The following is a 22,399-nucleotide window of genomic DNA, read 5'->3' as shown; positions in this document are numbered from 1 at the left end:
CCTCCGGCCTCAAATGAAAACCCTGGTTATATAAGGTCTTCGTGAGCGACTCTCCACAAGTCCATTAGCATCCAATCGGATTCCTTCATTTTTACAAGAAATCAGTCTTCCTCACCTAATCCTTCCTTGATCAGAGTTCACATCGGGAAGGTGGAATACTTCACGTTACAAAGATAAAATATTTACCAGTTTTCGCAGGCCGTGTGTCACTTGATGTCACTTTTCAATGTCAGACATAAGCAACTCGTTCAGTTCCGTTATGTTATCAATTCCAAATACCAATCATAAACAAGATGCCCCTCTAATGGCATTACACGGAATGCTTAATGTAGCCCCAATTATTCCCCATTGTATGTTTCACAGATATTTAAAAACTATCCTCCCTTGGCAATTGAAATGATTGTCTGAATGGTTTTATTCAGATATATTGCGTGACACTTATCGTTGTATTACTAGGAATCATACCAGAAATAACTCTGCAATAACGTCATGACCCTGCTGAACTGGTCTGGCCTCCTCTAGCTCTAATTCTTCGCGTTGATTATTCGATCTGTTTTTTTAAGCGGAGTTTCTTTGCTGTGAACTCTCCCAATTTCCACCGTTTCAACTGTCGAGTACTACCTAGAAGTTATTATTTCGATTTACTGCTTGAAAAAGGTTTGTCCTCTCTCTGAAAACGGCAGATCAGAGTCTTAAATTCATACATGTGGCCGCCATTGAACAAAAACAACTTTTCGAAATGATGACTTGCTTTGACGTCACACATGTAGAGACAAGTGGGTCCCCTCCCTCGTGATATAAGCGCCGATAATAGATTTTGATTGGGCTGTTTTTGTTCAAGACAATCAGAACAATACATCCCTACCAGGGGAGGACATATTTTAATGCATAAATTAATGTGGCGATTTCTGACTACGAGGAAGAAAAAAAAAAGATACCCGACCGAAACCTAGACACGGCCTGCCCTGCGGGCATTCCGAGTAATACTAAGTAGTGGATCTTACGTTGATCAAATAACAGCTGTATAGAAGGCGTCTTTGATGTCAGTTGTAATTTTTCGTTTTTGTTATATGAGAATCCGGAATCTCACACTTTACAAAATAACCTCAGACCTTGATTTTTAAGCCTTCGTTTATGTTTGCAGACGTAAGGAATCTGCTGGAACACGTTTTGGAAACAAACAAAGGAAGGGAGCTGATACTCCCTTGTATCGAAGCAAAATACTTTGATGTTATTCCATTCCGTCTGATTTTTTTACTCAATTTGGTCTAAACATGATTTTTCTCTGTGGCCAGACATTGATTATGGCTGGAACCGTGAAATTAGAGACGATATCCTCTGAAAAATACAAACAAAACGCTATTTTTATTGCTACACGGATATCAATACGCAAACGGTCCTTTCAGTGGTGTAAACTGATATGGTAAATGACCAAATTGTCCTAACAAGGGTCAGTGAATGAAAAGCTGTTGGCACATCTCCACCAAAATTCTGAGAAACTGACCCTTCAAACTCAAATAGACTTTCAAGTCCTTTTTAAAAAGACGTTTAACAAAATCCTAATCTTTAAAAATCTAACTATTTCTTTCATAACCAAAATTCTAAATAAGTGAATTGTGAAAAAAAAAACGTTTTAAAAGTTCAATGCGTTCCACTTCGTACATCGGCAGCTTGCGAGGATAATTATCACTTCCTGTTTGTCTGAAGTAAATGATACTCTTGTAATAAGATGGAGCATGCGCACATTAGATCTTGTTTTCCGTTCATGCAACAAGAATAGCTAGCTTACTTGAACTCAAAACGACAACTGCAGCATGGATGCAAAAATCAAGTCACACACCAAATTTACCGACAAATACAGCAAAGGTTCGCTAGTGGCTCTTGTGATATCAATGTTGCTCGCTATCTTGTTGTTTGTGAGAATCGAGCTCGTACACAGGAAGTCAGAAGCGACAGTAGCCCAGCTTGCATTTCGTATTCAGCGAATTGAGGAAGAAATGCAGGATAAGACACAGAACAGGATCATGGAAATTCTACAATCAAATGTGATGCCGGCGAGTAAGGAGAAAAGAGCAATGGATTTGTTTAACTCGGGTAAGTTATTGAATACAGTTTTTTGATGTTTAGAAAGCGCTGCACATGAAAAGAAAGAACCACAAACACGCATGGTTTACTTAATACTTGTTAGATCCTAATGAATAGGAAATGTAAGTCGATATTTTAATTAATCATTTTTTCAAGCCAAGGAAAAATGTTCTGAAATACCAGGGTGCGTGAGTTGTCGACTAAATAGAGCGCCGTGACATTCCTTTGCGTGACCATAATATTTGTAACTACAGAGTTTGTTATATGTTTCAGAACTTTCTGTTTTTTTATGAACAAAAAGTACCTTTATTATAGTAACATTCATGTTATTAGGTCATATTTGTGTTTTTCTATTAGTTTTTGGTGAACTTCGGTGGCTTTCTGAAGTTTTTTGAAAATCCAGATATCTTATATGACGGCCGCATTAAAATCTTAAGTCTGCATTCCCAGCGACTTGGCCTTGGCGGATTATGCTCCTAAAGGTGGCATATATATGATGGTACTAGCCGTGCTCGAAATTTTGCCAAATTATGCAAGAATTCCCAAATTATGCTCCTGATTTCCGAAATTATGCTGACAAAATGACGTAAATTGTGTACATATAGGCGCGCAAATGGCGCAATAACGACACCAAATTATGATGTTTTTCAAATAGACTGTTGCTGTAAATTTATTTGTGTTCAATATGGCAAATTGTCTCGGCCCTCACCTGTCCAAATCAGCTGCTCACATCTCTGAATCGTTTGTAAAATACGCAGAATTCGCCAAAAGAGGCCTAGTAACTACCATGTCAGAACAAAGTCAATATACTACTATTAGCGTAGCTAAAACACGCATTGCAAAAAAAATACTACCTAAATTTAACTTATTTCTGTGGAAAATACACCATATTTACTAAATTTTATGAATTTATGCTCCAAAAAGTGCTATAATTTGCTAATTATGCCGTGGCAGTGCTCGTTTCAAAAATTATGCTTTTTTGCTCCAATTATGCCAAAATTATGCTAGCACAATCCGCCAAGACCTTAACCAGCGACCCTGCGAGAGTAATTTTATTACGTACGTGGCCTGAAGCCATGTCCAACCCTCCCCTCCCCCACCAAGCGTGATGTGCGAGGGAAACACCAGTCAACATTATAACGTGTCATTCTGTTATGGTGCGTGTGATTTAATAAATGAGTGTTTTAGTTGCAGATGAAATGATATTTCTCCCTCAGCCTGATTTCTTTTGTTGATTTTGCGATTGGAACCTAAACCAATTGGCACATGCACATAGCCATAGAGCTGGTATAAAATTTCATAGACTCTAATAGAAATTTCCTGAGATCAAGCCCGGGTAAGATCTTTTAATTAAGCGTAAAATAGTCGGCATTCTTGTTATGGGAGCAAGTCTGGCTCCTTTGGCTTTTTATCTTCCTTTTCTGAATGCATGTGTGCTATAGGGTGCGTGCCGAATTTTAAAATTTACAAACTAACATGGGAAAATTGCGATGTTTATAAACCCGTTTTTAACTTTCTCATGATCAGATCGAATCGTATCTGTATTAGAGCTATAATGTCCTTTCCAAAATGCTCGGGGGAAGATCGCGGTAGCAATGGAATTAAGTCATTTTTATTATATGGCAAGGTAGTCTTGAGGTAAATCCGCGCGTTCTGATTGGACCTTTCTTGGTCGGGATTTTACCATACGGACCGTTTCCATGGAAATGGTCATAAGCCGTGTATTTTTATGACAAGCGGCAAACTTGAAAATTTGCAGCTAAAACTGCGAAAAGAAAACCTGAAAATACTTTCATTCTTCGTAAAGAAACTACCCAAAAGACTGATTCCAACATGGACGAAGAAGAATATCATTTACAAAGCAAATTTTACTATCCCGAAGATCTAGAAACCTCTGAAGCAGGCATCTGCGAAAGCAGAGGAAGCCATTGAGGATTTTATAAACAAACAGAAAAGTGAAAACACAAAAGGCGGAAATCTAATGATATGAACACTCTACTCCGTTTTATTGAACTAATGGCTTGAATAGTCAAACAATTGAAAGCCTACCGTCGTCCGAGCTTGATCACCTTTTGTCAATTTCTTTTCTTTTTTTTTTTTTATGAACGTACGCAGGAAAAATGGTGAATACGAGCCAGCAACATTCTCCAGTTTTCAGCGCAATATATACAGCGATACTTCTCTGAGAAGAAATATCCATTCAACATACTCAAGGACAATGAGTTTAAAAATCGAGAAGAGTTCTAACTGCGAAGCACAAGTCACTTTTTCGCGAGCACGAAAAAAGAAACGAGCTGCAAGCAGCTCGGGCGATTGACGAAAACGAAGAAGATGGCAGGAGAATTCGGCGACTCCAATCCAGTTGCACTCCAAAAAACTGTGTGGTGGTTTTTATCCCTACACTTGGGTTTCCGAGCCAGAGATGAGAGCGAGGAGGACAATTGACTTAATGCTGCTTCTTTTAAAGTTGAAAATGATTTTCACAGCAACCTTTTCTTGATACGTACTTTGTGATGCCCTAGTAAATTTTCTGGGATCGAAGAAACCCTTTTGTGAGTTTCAAAAACAAACCGCAGCTGTTAAGATTTTCGTCAAATTCTGCTACAAATCGTTCTTGAAGTCTTTTCTATAAACATGTAAACGTTCAGTAAATTTGTTTTCATGTTGACCTCGTGGCACCGTAGCTTGTTCTTTTTGGGTTGCCCGCGTCATCAAAAACACGTCACGACGGAAACCCCCTTGAATTCAAGTGACCGGAAGTGCGTTTTTTAAAATAAACAAGTTTGGTCCGATTGCCATATAATAAACTACTTACTAACCTAGCTTGCTTGAGCCGTACTGGGGAATTTTGGCCCTCGGTCGTTTTTGTACGGACCTCGCTGCGCTCGGTCCGTACTGCCACGACCTCGGGCCAATATTCCCCAGTGCGGCCCTCGCGCTCGGTTAGTAAGAGGTTAGGAATAATCAAAGAACGAATTTGGCTTACCAGGTATGTGTTTGCCAAATATGGCCTCTAGAGCATATGTAAACCAGACCGGGCCCAGTTGTTCAAAGCGGAGCGGATAACTTTATCCACTGGATTGGTCGCTATCCGGCAGATAAAATGTGTGCAAGATTTTCCTAATAGCCATATAATTTGTGGATAGGGTAAAAACATATATCAAATTTAAGTATGGGATTGTGTGGAAAACTTGCCTAAAGTGCTAGGTGGAGTATATTCGCTCCACTCGATAGTAACTTATCCAGTGGATAAAGTTATCCGCTCTTCGAACAACTGGGGCCAGAACTTTACAATAGGCCATTTCCGAGTTGCTTCGAACCTCATTATGAAAGCGAAGCTAAGTGCAAAGTGTTTATTAAGCAACGTATCAAAGAGCGTGTTTTTGGCTAGTTTTTAATTCTTGTTTCTAATTTCTATTTCTTTTTGCTGTCTTTGTATTTTCTACTTTTAAATAATTGTAATTTTTAAATCATTTCTCAATCTACAGGGCCCCACTGAATAGAAGATTGTTATTGTTATAATTATTATAATTATTATTATTATTATTAATATTATTACGAAAATTAGTTTTCATTCATATGCAAACAAAGCTAATTTTTTCATATGAAAAGTTTTTATTCTTATAATGCAGCCTTCCAAAGCGGGTCCCTATCTATTTCCCAAAGGAGAGGAATAATAACTTTAATACCAAAAGCCGACGGCGACCTGACTGAACTCTCTAATTGGCGTCCAATATCTTTACTTAACATCGATTATAAAATTTTGACGAAGGCTTTGGCAAAAAGAATAGAAAAATACCTTCCAAAATTAATTAATTCAGATCAGACCGGATTTGTCAAGGGAAGATACATAGGCCAAAACATAAGACTTTTAAGTGATATAATGGAATATCTAGATGCTAAAAAGACCTCGGGATTGCTTCTCTTTATAGACTTCGAAAAGGCTTTTGATAGCCTTGAATGGGATTTCATTACTAAAGCTTTGAACGCTTTCAATTTTGGCCCAAATGTGAAAAAATGGATCTCAATTTTTTATAACGGTGTACAAAGTGCAGTTATGAATGGTGGGTTTTTGACAACGTATTTTAATATATCAAGAGGAGTCCGTCAAGGTTGTCCTCTAAGTCCTCTTTTATTCATCCTCGCTGTGGAATTGCTAGCAGTTAAAATACGCCAAGATCCAGATTACAGAGGCATTTCCCTCCCAGACGGCCAGGAGGTCAAAATTTCACAGTTTGCTGACGATACCACTATAATAACGGAAAATGTTGAATCACTCAAACCTTATTTACAGATCTTGGATCGTTTTGGAAATATTTCAGGCTTAAAATTAAATAAGAAGAAAACAAAAGCTATGTGGATGGGTTCCATGAAAGATAGTAATTTGAAAGTACTTGACTTTAAGACAACAAAAGAACCCATTAAAGTTCTTGGAGTACATCTATCCTACAATACATATAAATGTACTGAAGAAAACTTTCACGCGAAGATAAAGAAAATGAAAACAAAATTAAACTTGTGGCTCTCAAGAGATCTCACGATATATGGCAAGTCTTTATTGGCGAAAGCTTTAGGTATATCACAGTTAGTTTATGCTGCATCCATGCTGACTGTTCCAGAATCGATTATCAAAACTGTTCAGGAGAATCTCTTTGCCTTTCTATGGAAAAACAGGAAAGACAAGATAAAAAGAGTAGTTATGTATCAACCAGTAGAAAAAGGGGGAATCAATTTTGTTAATTTTCACACGGTTATTAAATCGTTACGCCTAGCTTGGATTGGTAGACTACTTGACACGTCTGATGATAAATGGAAGGCAATCCCAAATTACTACTTTCGAGAACATGGCAGCTTATTATTTCTCCTTAAATGCAACTATAATGTAAAACTCTTGAAAACAGGTCTGCCTCTCTTTTATCGAGAACTTCTTCAGTACTTTCAAGATCTTAAGAAGACAACTAACATCCTTCCAAATGGCGAATTCATTCTTTGGAACAACAAGTCGATAACCATAGACAATGCTACCTTATTTTGGAAGTCATGGTTTGATAGCGGAGTTGTATCAGTAAAGGATGTGCTAAATACAAATGGCAAGTTTTTATCATACGAAGAGTTTAGCAACAAATTTAACATTGCCACAAATTATTTGCACTACTTTCAACTAATTTCAGCCATTCCATCTGAGTTGAAAAGGAGAGCAGCACAAACGTTTATACCTGCAGCTGATCTCTCTTCGACTTCCGCATCCGTTCCGTTAAATAAAACCTTTTTTGATCTTGCTGAAGCGCGCTGTAAAAATTATTACCAGTTGTTCAATAATCACGGCTCCATTGTTCCAAGTGGAGTTAAAAAGTGGCAGGATAAATTCCCAGAAAAATTTGTTGATTGGTCAAATAAGTTTCAAGATATATACCGCTTTACTAAGGATAACAAACTCCGTCAATTTTGCTTTCGTTTTCTGCATAGAATAACTGTAACAAGAAGAGAACTCAAACTATTTCATTTAACGGATAACGATAAATGTATATATTGCTCTAGTGCTGATTCAATAGAACACACCTTTATTGATTGCAGGGAGTCTGTAAAACTTTACTCGCAAATTATATCATGGTTCAACCAGTGCCAAGGTACTACAATAACACTCTCGAGCGAACAAATTGTCTTTCGTGATATACATCATGTAACTGATGCGCTCTCGGACCCCGAAAGACGCAGGCTAGATTTACTCATCATCTTGGTCAAGCAATACATCTACTCCTCTAAACACCTTCAGAAAGAATTGCCTTTAGATGAACTTGTAAACAAACTTACTATTCAATGGAAATTAGAAAAATGTGCTTAAATGGAATTTCTGCTCTCAATTAAAATGAATGATGCGATGCATTTTTTTTTCGTAACTCACATATGTAAGCTAATGCAGAGGCTCGATTTTGTAGTTTTTTCGTTTAACTTCTTTTGTTATCTTAATATTTTTTTTTCGTCTCTTCTTTTCTTTTTCTCTATTACTTAGTTGTCTTTTTTTTTTCTCTTTTAACTTAACAGAAAAGTACTTTGTAAAATTCAGATACTGTATAAGTGTAAGTAATTTATATAAGTGTAAGCAACCTAAGTGTATTAGTGTATTTGCGTATTTAAATAAAGCGTGTTAAATAAAAAAATTAAAAAAAAAAAAAAAATATGAAAAGTTTTGCACTTAGCTTCACTTTCATAATGAGGTTCAAAGCAACTCGGGCCTATTTGGACCATTTCTTGCAGTTCAAGCTACATTCGATCTCCTCTATCTACAATAAAAAAGAAACCTAGCTAAATTTGGTTCATATACTATATTCTTGTGTTTATTTGCTTGTGTAATATTTCTGTGTTGGACAAAACAGAATTTGATATCGCCTATTTTCCTATTTAAATTTCCCGGGCGCCCCCACCTTAGATTTCAAGGCGTAAAACGGTTGCTCACTCAAAAGAACTTCTGATTAATAACTGACAATAGCGGCAACCGTATGACGTCATAAAATCCAAAATGGCGGCGCCCGGGAAATATAAAAACGAAAATAGGCGATAATCATATCTTATTTTTTGCACACTTGAATGTCACTTCTTCTTTTTAAACTAAATATTTAGATTTAAAACACTATTGTCACTGAGGAGGTGTTTTTCTATTAGTTTTTGGTGAACTTCGGTGGCTTTCTGAAGTTTTTTGAAAATCCAGATATCTTATATGACGGCCGCATTAAAATCTTAAGTCTGCATTCCCAGCGACTTGGCCTTGGCGGATTATGCTCCTAAAGGTGGCATATATATGATGGTACTAGCCGTGCTCGAAATTTTGCCAAATTATGCAAGAATTCCCAAATTATGCTCCTGATTTCCGAAATTATGCTGACAAAATGACGTAAATTGTGTACATATAGGCGCGCAAATGGCGCAATAACGACACCAAATTATGATGTTTTTCAAATAGACTGTTGCTGTAAATTTATTTGTGTTCAATATGGCAAATTGTCTCGGCCCTCACCTGTCCAAATCAGCTGCTCACATCTCTGAATCGTTTGTAAAATACGCAGAATTCGCCAAAAGAGGCCTAGTAACTACCATGTCAGAACAAAGTCAATATACTACTATTAGCGTAGCTAAAACACGCATTGCAAAAAAAATACTACCTAAATTTAACTTATTTCTGTGGAAAATACACCATATTTACTAAATTTTATGAATTTATGCTCCAAAAAGTGCTATAATTTGCTAATTATGCCGTGGCAGTGCTCGTTTCAAAAATTATGCTTTTTTGCTCCAATTATGCCAAAATTATGCTAGCACAATCCGCCAAGACCTTAACCAGCGACCCTGCGAGAGTAATTTTATTACGTACGTGGCCTGAAGCCATGTCCAACCCTCCCCTCCCCCACCAAGCGTGATGTGCGAGGGAAACACCAGTCAACATTATAACGTGTCATTCTGTTATGGTGCGTGTGATTTAATAAATGAGTGTTTTAGTTGCAGATGAAATGATATTTCTCCCTCAGCCTGATTTCTTTTGTTGATTTTGCGATTGGAACCTAAACCAATTGGCACATGCACATAGCCATAGAGCTGGTATAAAATTTCATAGACTCTAATAGAAATTTCCTGAGATCAAGCCCGGGTAAGATCTTTTAATTAAGCGTAAAATAGTCGGCATTCTTGTTATGGGAGCAAGTCTGGCTCCTTTGGCTTTTTATCTTCCTTTTCTGAATGCATGTGTGCTATAGGGTGCGTGCCGAATTTTAAAATTTACAAACTAACATGGGAAAATTGCGATGTTTATAAACCCGTTTTTAACTTTCTCATGATCAGATCGAATCGTATCTGTATTAGAGCTATAATGTCCTTTCCAAAATGCTCGGGGGAAGATCGCGGTAGCAATGGAATTAAGTCATTTTTATTATATGGCAAGGTAGTCTTGAGGTAAATCCGCGCGTTCTGATTGGACCTTTCTTGGTCGGGATTTTACCATACGGACCGTTTCCATGGAAATGGTCATAAGCCGTGTATTTTTATGACAAGCGGCAAACTTGAAAATTTGCAGCTAAAACTGCGAAAAGAAAACCTGAAAATACTTTCATTCTTCGTAAAGAAACTACCCAAAAGACTGATTCCAACATGGACGAAGAAGAATATCATTTACAAAGCAAATTTTACTATCCCGAAGATCTAGAAACCTCTGAAGCAGGCATCTGCGAAAGCAGAGGAAGCCATTGAGGATTTTATAAACAAACAGAAAAGTGAAAACACAAAAGGCGGAAATCTAATGATATGAACACTCTACTCCGTTTTATTGAACTAATGGCTTGAATAGTCAAACAATTGAAAGCCTACCGTCGTCCGAGCTTGATCACCTTTTGTCAATTTCTTTTCTTTTTTTTTTTTTATGAACGTACGCAGGAAAAATGGTGAATACGAGCCAGCAACATTCTCCAGTTTTCAGCGCAATATATACAGCGATACTTCTCTGAGAAGAAATATCCATTCAACATACTCAAGGACAATGAGTTTAAAAATCGAGAAGAGTTCTAACTGCGAAGCACAAGTCACTTTTTCGCGAGCACGAAAAAAGAAACGAGCTGCAAGCAGCTCGGGCGATTGACGAAAACGAAGAAGATGGCAGGAGAATTCGGCGACTCCAATCCAGTTGCACTCCAAAAAACTGTGTGGTGGTTTTTATCCCTACACTTGGGTTTCCGAGCCAGAGATGAGAGCGAGGAGGACAATTGACTTAATGCTGCTTCTTTTAAAGTTGAAAATGATTTTCACAGCAACCTTTTCTTGATACGTACTTTGTGATGCCCTAGTAAATTTTCTGGGATCGAAGAAACCCTTTTGTGAGTTTCAAAAACAAACCGCAGCTGTTAAGATTTTCGTCAAATTCTGCTACAAATCGTTCTTGAAGTCTTTTCTATAAACATGTAAACGTTCAGTAAATTTGTTTTCATGTTGACCTCGTGGCACCGTAGCTTGTTCTTTTTGGGTTGCCCGCGTCATCAAAAACACGTCACGACGGAAACCCCCTTGAATTCAAGTGACCGGAAGTGCGTTTTTTAAAATAAACAAGTTTGGTCCGATTGCCATATAATAAACTACTTACTAACCTAGCTTGCTTGAGCCGTACTGGGGAATTTTGGCCCTCGGTCGTTTTTGTACGGACCTCGCTGCGCTCGGTCCGTACTGCCACGACCTCGGGCCAATATTCCCCAGTGCGGCCCTCGCGCTCGGTTAGTAAGAGGTTAGGAATAATCAAAGAACGAATTTGGCTTACCAGGTATGTGTTTGCCAAATATGGCCTCTAGAGCATATGTAAACCAGACCGGGCCCAGTTGTTCAAAGCGGAGCGGATAACTTTATCCACTGGATTGGTCGCTATCCGGCAGATAAAATGTGTGCAAGATTTTCCTAATAGCCATATAATTTGTGGATAGGGTAAAAACATATATCAAATTTAAGTATGGGATTGTGTGGAAAACTTGCCTAAAGTGCTAGGTGGAGTATATTCGCTCCACTCGATAGTAACTTATCCAGTGGATAAAGTTATCCGCTCTTCGAACAACTGGGGCCAGAACTTTACAATAGGCCATTTCCGAGTTGCTTCGAACCTCATTATGAAAGCGAAGCTAAGTGCAAAGTGTTTATTAAGCAACGTATCAAAGAGCGTGTTTTTGGCTAGTTTTTAATTCTTGTTTCTAATTTCTATTTCTTTTTGCTGTCTTTGTATTTTCTACTTTTAAATAATTGTAATTTTTAAATCATTTCTCAATCTACAGGGCCCCACTGAATAGAAGATTGTTATTGTTATAATTATTATAATTATTATTATTATTATTAATATTATTACGAAAATTAGTTTTCATTCATATGCAAACAAAGCTAATTTTTTCATATGAAAAGTTTTTATTCTTATAATGCAGCCTTCCAAAGCGGGTCCCTATCTATTTCCCAAAGGAGAGGAATAATAACTTTAATACCAAAAGCCGACGGCGACCTGACTGAACTCTCTAATTGGCGTCCAATATCTTTACTTAACATCGATTATAAAATTTTGACGAAGGCTTTGGCAAAAAGAATAGAAAAATACCTTCCAAAATTAATTAATTCAGATCAGACCGGATTTGTCAAGGGAAGATACATAGGCCAAAACATAAGACTTTTAAGTGATATAATGGAATATCTAGATGCTAAAAAGACCTCGGGATTGCTTCTCTTTATAGACTTCGAAAAGGCTTTTGATAGCCTTGAATGGGATTTCATTACTAAAGCTTTGAACGCTTTCAATTTTGGCCCAAATGTGAAAAAATGGATCTCAATTTTTTATAACGGTGTACAAAGTGCAGTTATGAATGGTGGGTTTTTGACAACGTATTTTAATATATCAAGAGGAGTCCGTCAAGGTTGTCCTCTAAGTCCTCTTTTATTCATCCTCGCTGTGGAATTGCTAGCAGTTAAAATACGCCAAGATCCAGATTACAGAGGCATTTCCCTCCCAGACGGCCAGGAGGTCAAAATTTCACAGTTTGCTGACGATACCACTATAATAACGGAAAATGTTGAATCACTCAAACCTTATTTACAGATCTTGGATCGTTTTGGAAATATTTCAGGCTTAAAATTAAATAAGAAGAAAACAAAAGCTATGTGGATGGGTTCCATGAAAGATAGTAATTTGAAAGTACTTGACTTTAAGACAACAAAAGAACCCATTAAAGTTCTTGGAGTACATCTATCCTACAATACATATAAATGTACTGAAGAAAACTTTCACGCGAAGATAAAGAAAATGAAAACAAAATTAAACTTGTGGCTCTCAAGAGATCTCACGATATATGGCAAGTCTTTATTGGCGAAAGCTTTAGGTATATCACAGTTAGTTTATGCTGCATCCATGCTGACTGTTCCAGAATCGATTATCAAAACTGTTCAGGAGAATCTCTTTGCCTTTCTATGGAAAAACAGGAAAGACAAGATAAAAAGAGTAGTTATGTATCAACCAGTAGAAAAAGGGGGAATCAATTTTGTTAATTTTCACACGGTTATTAAATCGTTACGCCTAGCTTGGATTGGTAGACTACTTGACACGTCTGATGATAAATGGAAGGCAATCCCAAATTACTACTTTCGAGAACATGGCAGCTTATTATTTCTCCTTAAATGCAACTATAATGTAAAACTCTTGAAAACAGGTCTGCCTCTCTTTTATCGAGAACTTCTTCAGTACTTTCAAGATCTTAAGAAGACAACTAACATCCTTCCAAATGGCGAATTCATTCTTTGGAACAACAAGTCGATAACCATAGACAATGCTACCTTATTTTGGAAGTCATGGTTTGATAGCGGAGTTGTATCAGTAAAGGATGTGCTAAATACAAATGGCAAGTTTTTATCATACGAAGAGTTTAGCAACAAATTTAACATTGCCACAAATTATTTGCACTACTTTCAACTAATTTCAGCCATTCCATCTGAGTTGAAAAGGAGAGCAGCACAAACGTTTATACCTGCAGCTGATCTCTCTTCGACTTCCGCATCCGTTCCGTTAAATAAAACCTTTTTTGATCTTGCTGAAGCGCGCTGTAAAAATTATTACCAGTTGTTCAATAATCACGGCTCCATTGTTCCAAGTGGAGTTAAAAAGTGGCAGGATAAATTCCCAGAAAAATTTGTTGATTGGTCAAATAAGTTTCAAGATATATACCGCTTTACTAAGGATAACAAACTCCGTCAATTTTGCTTTCGTTTTCTGCATAGAATAACTGTAACAAGAAGAGAACTCAAACTATTTCATTTAACGGATAACGATAAATGTATATATTGCTCTAGTGCTGATTCAATAGAACACACCTTTATTGATTGCAGGGAGTCTGTAAAACTTTACTCGCAAATTATATCATGGTTCAACCAGTGCCAAGGTACTACAATAACACTCTCGAGCGAACAAATTGTCTTTCGTGATATACATCATGTAACTGATGCGCTCTCGGACCCCGAAAGACGCAGGCTAGATTTACTCATCATCTTGGTCAAGCAATACATCTACTCCTCTAAACACCTTCAGAAAGAATTGCCTTTAGATGAACTTGTAAACAAACTTACTATTCAATGGAAATTAGAAAAATGTGCTTAAATGGAATTTCTGCTCTCAATTAAAATGAATGATGCGATGCATTTTTTTTTCGTAACTCACATATGTAAGCTAATGCAGAGGCTCGATTTTGTAGTTTTTTCGTTTAACTTCTTTTGTTATCTTAATATTTTTTTTTCGTCTCTTCTTTTCTTTTTCTCTATTACTTAGTTGTCTTTTTTTTTTCTCTTTTAACTTAACAGAAAAGTACTTTGTAAAATTCAGATACTGTATAAGTGTAAGTAATTTATATAAGTGTAAGCAACCTAAGTGTATTAGTGTATTTGCGTATTTAAATAAAGCGTGTTAAATAAAAAAATTAAAAAAAAAAAAAAAATATGAAAAGTTTTGCACTTAGCTTCACTTTCATAATGAGGTTCAAAGCAACTCGGGCCTATTTGGACCATTTCTTGCAGTTCAAGCTACATTCGATCTCCTCTATCTACAATAAAAAAGAAACCTAGCTAAATTTGGTTCATATACTATATTCTTGTGTTTATTTGCTTGTGTAATATTTCTGTGTTGGACAAAACAGAATTTGATATCGCCTATTTTCCTATTTAAATTTCCCGGGCGCCCCCACCTTAGATTTCAAGGCGTAAAACGGTTGCTCACTCAAAAGAACTTCTGATTAATAACTGACAATAGCGGCAACCGTATGACGTCATAAAATCCAAAATGGCGGCGCCCGGGAAATATAAAAACGAAAATAGGCGATAATCATATCTTATTTTTTGCACACTTGAATGTCACTTCTTCTTTTTAAACTAAATATTTAGATTTAAAACACTATTGTCACTGAGGACCGCCAGGCACAAACACCTCCTATTCCCATGAGACCTGTGTATTCAAATCCCGCGCATCAGTGGATCCTCAGGAGAACCGGTTGTGCATAATATTTATAAGTTTAGTACAAATAGGCCTGTTTTATCCTGTTTATTCCTCTCTTCGTTAAAACGGACACAACTGAGATATCAGGTTGTCGCCCCACCCGCCTCTTCGCAGCGATGGCTCACTTTCATGCCTGAGCTCTCGCTCCTTTCCGCCTCCGGGCTCGTCTCTTTCCATAACTTATCTCAACCTGGGGCGTTTGGGAGTGGCGGCTCCCGGTGAGAATTTATTACCATTCAAATGAAGGGAAAGAAAGTTAAATATCTCAAACACGTTCAAGTTTGGGGCGTTTAATCATTCCAGAATTTTTATTCAGTCATATTTTCTGCTTTACCTTTCCCTTCGTATGAGATCTCGCCTTAGTCTTGTTAAGCCGCTGATGCCTCGCTTTCGTTTGCAGGCACTTCTTCTTTTTCCGGGTCACATTTATACGAACGGCTCCTTTAAAGGAAGTGGTTAAGATCAGCATTAATTATAAGAAGCTTATTTATTTCCCTGATATCATTACCTTAGTACAATAAATGGCAGCTTTAGCAGTTTTCTTGCACTTACAGATTCCCCTCAAACGACCTTGGAAAAAATATCAGACGTTCCCTACCGACAAAGAAGAAACACCGCCCCGTTAACAGGCCAATTATCCTTACAGCAAATCCGCCAGGAAATTGACAAGAAATTAACTCATGCCTGCAATAACACAGATAGGGTCTGTCAAACAGGTCCACAGGGTCCCCCGGGAATCAAAGGCAAAAGAGGGAAAAAAGGTCCCATTGGCCCTCCAGGGCAGAAAGGAAATGTTGGACCGATGGGCGAACCAGGAATCAAAGGGTTAATTGGCTTAAAAGGACAAAGAGGTAGAAAAGGCTCCATTGGCATTCAGGGTCCAAAAGGAGAATGTGTTACTCTTCCAAATCTCGTTGTATATCCAGAGTCCCTGGGTGTCTTCATTAACAAACAAGCAACGTTTTACTGTTGGGTGTATGGTGCAACGTCATTTAAGATAACCTGGAGTAAGCTTGGTGTTAGAGGTACCTCCTTCAATTATACGTTTGCACAAGGTGGTGTCCTTCAGATTAGCAATGTAACAAGATCACATGTTGGATCTTACATGTGCATGGCTAACACCAGTTATGGAATTTTAAAGACTGTTAGCAGTTTACACTTGAAAGGTAAGAAGAGTGTATGCGTAGTCTAGGCTTCTTCCTCTTTTTAACTTAAATTTGAATTTAAACTTGAAAAGAAGATCACGAATCATTTTATCTTGAATTCGCTATTCGATTTTCCCTTGCAAAATTTCTTATAGATGATGTAGACTTAACAAAATCTTTTTCCTTGTGTCTAGAAAAGGAAGAGTAGTTGGATTTATGATTTTACATAAAAGAAACATACATTCTTTACATGGAAGAAAATATAATAGGAACATGCACGGAACGTGACCATAAGAACACATAAACACAAAACACACAAGGATTACAATAGATCTGGCAATGTGCAGAAAAATTTTTAAACAGATTTATTCTGAACTGTTATTTCGTATAGAGTGTGTGAACGGCGGCCATGTTGGAGGACTAAAACAATAGAAGATGTTTGCATAAAAATAGAATATATTCCCCAAAAGAAAATCATTGCATTGTTTCGGTCCTCCAACATGGCCGTCGTTCACACACTCTATAGCATACATAAATAATTTTTCAACCTTACTACAGAAGCTGTCAAATTCCACAAAGCCGCAGCATTTGCTGGGAACGAAAAAATGGTATTTTGCTATATGAAGAATCCTTCTTTAAGTTTCTCCTGACCAAAACCTTTTTTCACAACAGAATTAAAAGCTGAGCCCTTTAAATTAAAAGTTACTCGTATGAAACCAAAGTAAAGGATTATCATTTCATTGGGAAACTTCTTCCCCGTGGGTCCTCATTGTTTTTAGAATATGATGATACTTTGTGTTTATTCTGGGTCATACAGTAATTCTGTGTTCTTTTCTCTATAGAACCGCCACTGTTTACCTCCAAACCCAGTTCAAAACTAAGTGTAAGTCGAGGGGCTATTCTTAACCTTTACTGTGTAGCTGCAGGATCTCCTTCTCCCAAGATAGAGTGGTCACGTGCGGGGTGGTCGACCTATTCACGGTTGTTTTTACGGCAGAATGGATGTGTTACAATCGATACAGCTAAAGAGGACGGTCATGGGAGTTACACTTGTCGTGCCACAAACAGCTACGGAGTAGCTCAAACAATAACTACAGTGACTGTGACAGGTACATCAACTTGGTCAGTTGTTTGTTCCTCTTTTGAGCCGCTTTGCTAATTTTCATACTTGAAACGTTTTTAGACGCTTTGAGAGATGAATTTACCCATAATTATATTTTGATGTCCGAAAACGAATGAGTGGCTCAGAAGAAAAGTTGAGCAGCACACAAAACTGTGCATTATCCCGGGTAAGCAAATAAATATCATCAAAGTATGTTTTGGGAGCAGGAGAATGTTTAAAGGCATACAAATTATTTTTGGTAAAGGATGAATTTTACCTCATTTTTAAGAAAAATAGGCCATAATTTTCCATTTTTTTTTTGTTAGTTGACAAATTTCACTTTACTCCTAATCCCCTCATATCTTCCAAAACAAATTGATTTTAATTAGAGCGTTCCTTTGCACCTCATTCCTTTTTTTATAGGCTTCGGCAGATGATCTTAAACACATGGGAATTATTTTTCCAATTTTATTCCATTGGTTTCTTTTATTCTTAGATTCCTGCAATGAGGTTTTGTCAAGGTTTCCTCAAGGAACAAGTGGACAATATGAACTTAAGCCTAATTACCACAAGTTCTGGGTAAGCTAGTACTCTATACTATTCTCACCCGGAGTCCTCACTCTCAAACGCCCCATGTGGTGACCACTTAACAAATAGATTCCAAGTTGCCGTGCGTCTTTTCAGTAATAGAACACAGTTGGCGTCAAAATGTGGTAAGAACAAAAAAGTGGCACATGAGCCGCAGGCGAGTGTGTCACTGATGATCTATTTGGTTTATACAAACACTATTTGGTTTATACAAACACGACAAACTTGCCTCGTAGCGCTTGACTGTTCTATTTGTGCCAGTTGAGGAATTTTTAAAGTCACCAACGCCACTTTCCGTGTCGGCTTCTTCTTTTCTTCTTTATCGTACTTGTAATCAGCTTCCCCTAAACTTTTTCCGAGGCCTTCACTTGCTCAAAGCAGAATAATCGAGTAAATATTTTCAAAACTTTGAGCCTTTTTGTAGCGCTAACAGCTGTTTTGAAGCTTTTTTCCAGTTTAGGCATTTTCAAATCGACAAGAACACTTTCGCCTCGGTTTCTTCTTTTTCTTGTTTGTAAACAGCTCCTGCTAAACTTTTCTCGAGGTCCTCACTTGCTCAATTCGAAATGATCTCCCAAACATTTTCAAAACCGCGCGCCATGTCGGACAAAACAAAGAAAACAATTTTCCCTTGACGTCATCCGTGTGTCTGTACTCTAATAGATCATGGGCAACGACCAATCACAGCGCGCGTAGTATTCAGTACATTATATAAACTGCGATAGCTAGACTGGGTAAGAGCCAACCCTCAAAAGGTGGTAGAACAAGGGAAAATAATGAATTTTCCCGAATACTCAAAACCCCAAAAGGGTTTATACGTGAGATGATAACTCCAGCGCTCAGTACGTTGAGATCGACAGAGTGAACTAAATTTCCTCCACGAGAGGCAAACAAAGGAAGAAGATGTTGGTTGACTAAAAATTGGCTCCAGAATTGCCGTAATACAGATTTTAAAGTGAGATGTCAATCAACTAGATCCCTTGACACATAGACTTAAATATGACGCAAATTAAAAACCCAACTAAAGATTTCCATTTCAAGGTAGGCGATACCCGAAAATGTCAATTTGTATACGGTCAGTTTTATAACAACCTTGTAGATGCAAGGCTGATCGAACAGTTAGTAACACTACCCAAAATTTTGGTCAGACAAAACTAAGCTTCATCAGGAGCTATAGAAAAGCTAAGTGGAAATGGAAATTCTCTTCTTTGACGTCTTCTTGTCACGGTTGCTGACCCCGAGGGGCAGCTCATTTCCAGCGCTATGACTTGCTTGTGTTGGTTGTTGACGATCCTGGCGTCTACTCTATTCGCTCTCAGTTCTTGAAATTCCCCATAGACCGGAACATCCCAGTACGCCTGGGTCTCCGCTGTTTCGTAGATAGGCTGAGGTTTGATGGGTGAATACCAAGGAAGCACAGTGTCTATCAGGCCCGGATCAAATAGGATCTCCAAGAATAGGACCTTTACGACTGCGTCATGTCTTGCCACGTACTTTGTTTGTGCAAGCGCAGGGCAAGCGGATAAGATGGAGCCATGGTCTCTGGCGCTGTGCCGCAAAACCTACACGTTGGGTCGCTGCTTGGACTCACACGTGTCTTGTGTATGGCGTACAATCGAGTGGGTAAAAGCTGTTCGTATAATTCGAACATACCCGCCACCGTATGTGTTGGGCATGTTCGCCACTCGCTTTAATTAGCCACCAATAGCATCGCTCAGTGCTAAGCTCCTCGTCATCTTCTCTTGTTGTTACCAACTTCCCTTGCCATTTCTGGTCCCCTTTCAGTCTTAATTCTCGCTCTTTCCTCAGGTGGCTTTTAAGCCTCTCTCCTGGTATAACCTCTCCTTCTTCTGTGACGCAGGCTGGATCAGGGTATTGGAGCTTTACTTGCAGGCCACACTCCTCCGCGTACTTCGTCGCTTCCTTTGTCAGTGACTGGCGTCCCCCACTCTCCGCATGCTTATTATTATTATTTATTTATTTTCATTTTTTAAAAACGTTTTCTGACCTATTAGTTTTTATCAGTCGGTGTGTTATCAGAACATGTCACAAACTTCACAATCTTTTGTAAATGTGAATGTCAATATTTAACAATTACCCTGCGAAATCGCGCGGAATATCGCCTGATACTTAGCCGACGAGGCCGTAGGCCGAGTTGGCTAAAATCAGGGGATATTCCGCAAGATTAATATTGAGCAGGATAATTGTTTTATTATTCAACACATTGATAACAAAGCACAGGTTTATAGCGAAAAGCTGAAGGCGATCTTTATTTGTCAAAAAAAAAAAAAGAAACTTGTAACATTTTCCCGCGCGCGGACCGGCATGAATGAAAGTGCCAGCTTTGTTCAAGTTTGATTGAAATCGAGAGCGTTTTGCATCAAGTTAAAAAATTGAGTAATCGTCTTGTGCGCCAATCGCTCCGGCAAAAATTTTCTACAATTTTTTAGCCTGAAAAGCTAAAACCAAACAGTATTTTGTAGCTGCGAAGGATTTGTTGTGTCAGCTGGGCCGAGTTGAAAGAATGGAAAAGCTTTTCAACGATTTCTCGGGTGAGTGTTTCTTTGTTTTATACTACGCAAGCAATTTCACGATCTTTCTTCAGTGTTTTGACAAACGCATCTAGTGCCTTGTTGCTTGCAAGAACTCTGGATTTTTTATGAAAGTAAACGGTTTTTCAAGCGGCTCTAGATCTGATGTTTCTGAGAATAATTACTTTGTACTTCATCTATCTTTTTGTCTGCCATAAAGCTAAAATTTCTGGAAGCACTTCAGTGCGAGTTCGGATTTTCTCTTGTGGTTTTCTCCATCTCTTCAAGACGAGTCGAGATCTCTGTTTAACGGTTGTGAGAACCAGTCTAAGGAAATACATCTACTGTTTGTAATTTCTGAGCCCTAGAATACGGAACAAGCCAAAAGTGTAGCGAAAACTATACTTTAACGTTTTTGCTGAACTGTAAGCTTAATTTGCCAGTTCATAAATAGAAAGGTAAGCAGTAAAAGATTTTGAACTAACCATTACAATTCTTAACAGCAAACTTGGTTGTCTTTGTTGTGTTCAGTATAAAACAGCGCTACTTATAGTTTGGTGTTCTTGCGAGGTCGTTACTTTTTGAAAGCGCTCTGACATTTTTCTCCCGGACGTACGAAAACTACGTACATCATCGAATATTCCCCAGTTTTAGCTGGGGTATAGTCGGTCACGTGAGGCGTTTAGACCAATCGCGCGCGAGCGAAAATATTTGATGGAGTATAACGCAGGATATCTGTTGAGTGCGGACGACATATATTGAGCTCGTCATGACCATATTTGGGCAGTGTCACAATGTGTTGAATAATAATCCCAGTTACTTCGTGCTATATAAAAACCAGATTAACCTTAACCCTTGTGGACCACTAAGGTTTACCTTTTTTGAAAAGAGAATCATATTTTTGCTTCTTTTTTAAGATTTTCAATGTAATTAAACTCCAAACTCAAAAGGTTCCTACAATCTACATTGGGGGCTCTGATTTTGCATGGGCCATACCTTTGGCAATAATAAGGAAACATTTCTTTGCTTCTACAAATGAAAGGTTTTCACGCAGATCCCTTTGTTATATAAAATTCTAAGAGTGCTCCAGTGAACGAGTATTCGATTTAAACGAAAATGCTCTCAGCAACAAGCCGTTGACAAAGTAAGGAATTAAGTAATTCGAAACTATTATCATCTCTTTTAACCAGGCTTATTGTGACATGACTTCTGACGGCAAGGCATGGACTCTTATCGCGAGATTCTCCAACGATGACAGCAAAAACTGGATGCGAGACGATGGAATGTGGTGGTATAACCAGAAAGTTGCCATAGGAACGACAATTGATCCTTCAACCAACGCTGATATGATTTCTCCAGCATTTTGGTTGCTCAGCGGCAAAGAGTTAAAGATCACGCGCAGTGATGACCCCAGTCACACACCATTGTTACAGACAACAGGCAACTGTTTAGGTGGACAAACTTTCCGATCAAAAATAACACGTTATGGTGGGTTTAGACATGGCCAGGCTTGGTCCAGTAGTCGGTGCCTGGGCAGTTGCACAGTTCAATATGGCGGCCGGTACAATTCAACCGACGGGTTTCAACAGGCTGGGTGCAGTGGAAGCATGCAAAGTAACAACGAGATCGGCTTCTGGTGTGACTGGATTGATGGTGATGGAGCAGTGATGATGATTGGTGGAGGAGGAAGAGAGTGCACTCGTGCCGATCACGGGATTGGAATAACAGAAGCTGACGTTACTTCTTTTATTAATCGCGGCCGAAGTGAAACTGAATATGACTTTGGATATAACGCTTACACATTTACTCATCCGACCAAGTCCTACTCATTAAACCTGTGGATCCACTGATTAGCATCAATCCAAAGCTTTTTTTTTTTTTTTTACAAAAGTTACGTAGTAGTCTATTCCAAGTT

At 38.2% G+C, this 22,399-nt stretch overlaps 2 protein-coding genes across 2 annotated transcripts in view; one reads left to right on the top strand and one right to left on the bottom strand.

Moving 5' to 3' along the window:
- Positions 1-22,399, bottom strand: part of LOC146450301 (calcium-activated potassium channel slowpoke-like) — a 161,333-nt gene that overhangs the window by 127,536 nt on the left and 11,398 nt on the right. The window lies entirely within an intron of this gene.
- LOC146450302 (uncharacterized) lies at positions 1,684-22,360 on the top strand. The gene is made up of 5 exons (XM_085100450.1): positions 1,684-2,094; positions 15,673-16,284; positions 17,106-17,372; positions 17,862-17,944; positions 21,675-22,360. The coding sequence occupies exons 1-5, from the start codon at positions 1,815-1,817 to the stop codon at positions 22,332-22,334; spliced, it is 1,902 nt and encodes a 633-aa protein (XP_084956576.1). The 5' UTR covers positions 1,684-1,814; the 3' UTR covers positions 22,335-22,360.

The sequence above is a fragment of the Pavona decussata genome, unplaced genomic scaffold, assembly GCF_977016875.1.
Source record: "Pavona decussata unplaced genomic scaffold, jaPavDecu1.1 SCAFFOLD_468, whole genome shotgun sequence".
NCBI classification, from domain to species: Eukaryota; Metazoa; Cnidaria; class Anthozoa; order Scleractinia; family Agariciidae; genus Pavona; species Pavona decussata.
The sequence above is the reverse complement of the archived record's forward strand: the minus strand, read 5'-3'. Positions and strand labels throughout refer to the sequence as shown.

Coding starts and splice junctions, on each gene's coding strand:
- LOC146450302 (XM_085100450.1), top strand. CDS start 1,815: ATGGATGCAAAAATCAAGTCACACACCAAATTTACCGACAAATACAGC. Junction 17,373..17,861: donor AACTACAGTGACTGTGACAG/GTACATCAACTT, acceptor TTTTATTCTTAG/ATTCCTGCAATGAGGTTTTG. Junction 17,945..21,674: donor CTAATTACCACAAGTTCTGG/GTAAGCTAGTAC, acceptor TCTTTTAACCAG/GCTTATTGTGACATGACTTC.